The sequence below is a fragment of the Loxodonta africana genome, chromosome 3, assembly GCF_030014295.1.
Source record: "Loxodonta africana isolate mLoxAfr1 chromosome 3, mLoxAfr1.hap2, whole genome shotgun sequence".
NCBI lineage: Eukaryota > Metazoa > Chordata > Mammalia > Proboscidea > Elephantidae > Loxodonta > Loxodonta africana.
The window spans coordinates 80,008,124-80,010,018 of NC_087344.1; the positions used below are offsets into that span (position 1 = coordinate 80,008,124).

General features: G+C 43.5%; 1 protein-coding gene across 1 annotated transcript; it reads left to right on the forward strand.

The window, feature by feature from the left end:
* Positions 1-576: 576 nt before the first annotated feature.
* Positions 577-1,569, forward strand: LOC100654523 (olfactory receptor 2D2-like). Its single transcript, XM_003415341.3, has one exon. The coding sequence runs from the start codon at positions 631-633 to the stop codon at positions 1,567-1,569; it is 939 nt and encodes a 312-aa protein (XP_003415389.1). The 5' UTR covers positions 577-630.
* The last annotated feature ends 326 nt before the right edge of the window (positions 1,570-1,895 follow it).

Sequence of the window (1,895 nt, forward strand, 5' to 3'; positions counted from 1 at the left end):
TATTTGGAAGGGTGTCTCCCTCTTAGAGTTGCCAGATAAAATACAGGATGCGCAGTTAAATTTGAATTTCAGATTTATTTTACTTCCTAAATCTGATAACTTTACTCCTAATTAATTCTTCTTTTTTATTTTTCTCAGTGTTTGCTTGGCTATTCTTACCCACTTATTCTTTTATGGACTTTTGAATCACATTAATAAGTTCCCACAAAAACACCCCACTGGGTTTACATTGGCTTGTATTAAATACATAAATAAGTTTGGAGATAAATGCCTTTCCCCCCCCCCCCCCCAATTTTTAGTCTTTCTTTCCAGGGACATGGTATATCTCTGTACTTTATCAAAGCTTCCTTTATGTTTCTTCTATAGTTCTATAGAATATTTTGTTTGTTTTGTTTTCATTTTTGTTTCTCATATAGGTCCATTCAGTTTCTTATTAGGTTTATTCCTAGATATTTGTGTATTTTTGTTTGCTGTATTTGTATCTCTTGATGCATCCATCTGCCACTCCAAGATTTTCTGATAGTTAGGAAGCATAAATGAAACAATGAGTGTGAAAATCCCTTACACAGCCTAGGCATAGACACTCAATAAATTGCATATCCTAAAAACTCTTTAAACAGGCAAATCACAATGCAGGAACTCAACCAGTCCACGGTGACAGAATTCATTCTATTGGGCTTTGCCCCCGGCCCCAGGACCGATCCTCTGCTCTTCACTTTCTTTTTAGTATTTTACCTGCTGATTCTCATGAGCAATAGCCTCCTTATCACCCTTATCTACCAGGACTTGCGCCTCCACACACCCATGTACTTTTTCATCGGTGTCCTCTCCATGCTGGACATGTGCTACACCACCACTACTGTGCCCCAGATGCTCGTGCATATTCTCAGCAAGGAGAGGGCCATCTCTTTTGCTAGGTGCGTGGCCCAGATGTACATCTTCCTCCTCTTTGGGGTCACCGAGTCCTGGCTTTTCTCTATCATGTCTGTGGACAGGTACATGGCCATCTGCCACCCTCTCAGGTACAAGGTCATCATGAGCCACTGGATGTGTCTCCTCATGGTGGGTATCTGTGCAGCCTATGGTGTAGTGGGTGGCCTATCCTATACCTTCTTTGCTATGCGCCTGCCCTATTGTGGCCCTAAAGAAATTGACCACTACTTTTGTGAGGTCCCGGCTGTCCTGAAGCTGGCCTGTGCAGACACATCACTCAATGACTTGGTGGACTTCATCACAGGCTTCAATGTCATTGTGGTCCCTCTTTCCCTTGTTGTCATTGTCTATGCCAACATCTTTGCCACCATCACGAAGATCCGCTCAGCGCAGGGGCGAATCAGGGCCTTCTCCACCTGTGCCTCCCACATCACTGTGGTTACCATGTTTGCCATTCCCTGCATCATCATGTACATGGGTCCTGGCTCTGGCTCTTTGTCAAACAGCGGCAAGAGACTGGCTTTATTCTATAACGTTGCCACAGCCTTCCTCAATCCTGTCATCTACAGTCTGAGGAACAAGGATGTGAAAAAGGCTTTCCTCAAACTGATGGGACAAGACAGGGCCTCAGAGTGAAGCTTTAAAGCAGAAGACCTGGGGAGATGAATAAAGCAGAACTCACAATCACCAACACCCCAAAGACTCTTCCAGGAGACCTGGAAGAGCTGGACTCTAAGAAGATAATTCTTCACCTTTGCCCAAGTGGGAGAGGAATAAGGTGATCAGACACCAGCAGTATCTATGGTGATGTCATTTGGGACAGAGATAATTGTGAAGGCATGGCACAATGGTTAAGAGCCTGAACTTTAGTGCCAGACAGACCAGAGTGAAAGACCTGAGCCTACCAATTACTAGATATATGAATCTTTACAAGTTATTTAACTACTATAAGGTATGTGTTT

Coding starts and splice junctions, on each gene's coding strand:
- LOC100654523 (XM_003415341.3), top strand. CDS start 631: ATGCAGGAACTCAACCAGTCCACGGTGACAGAATTCATTCTATTGGGC.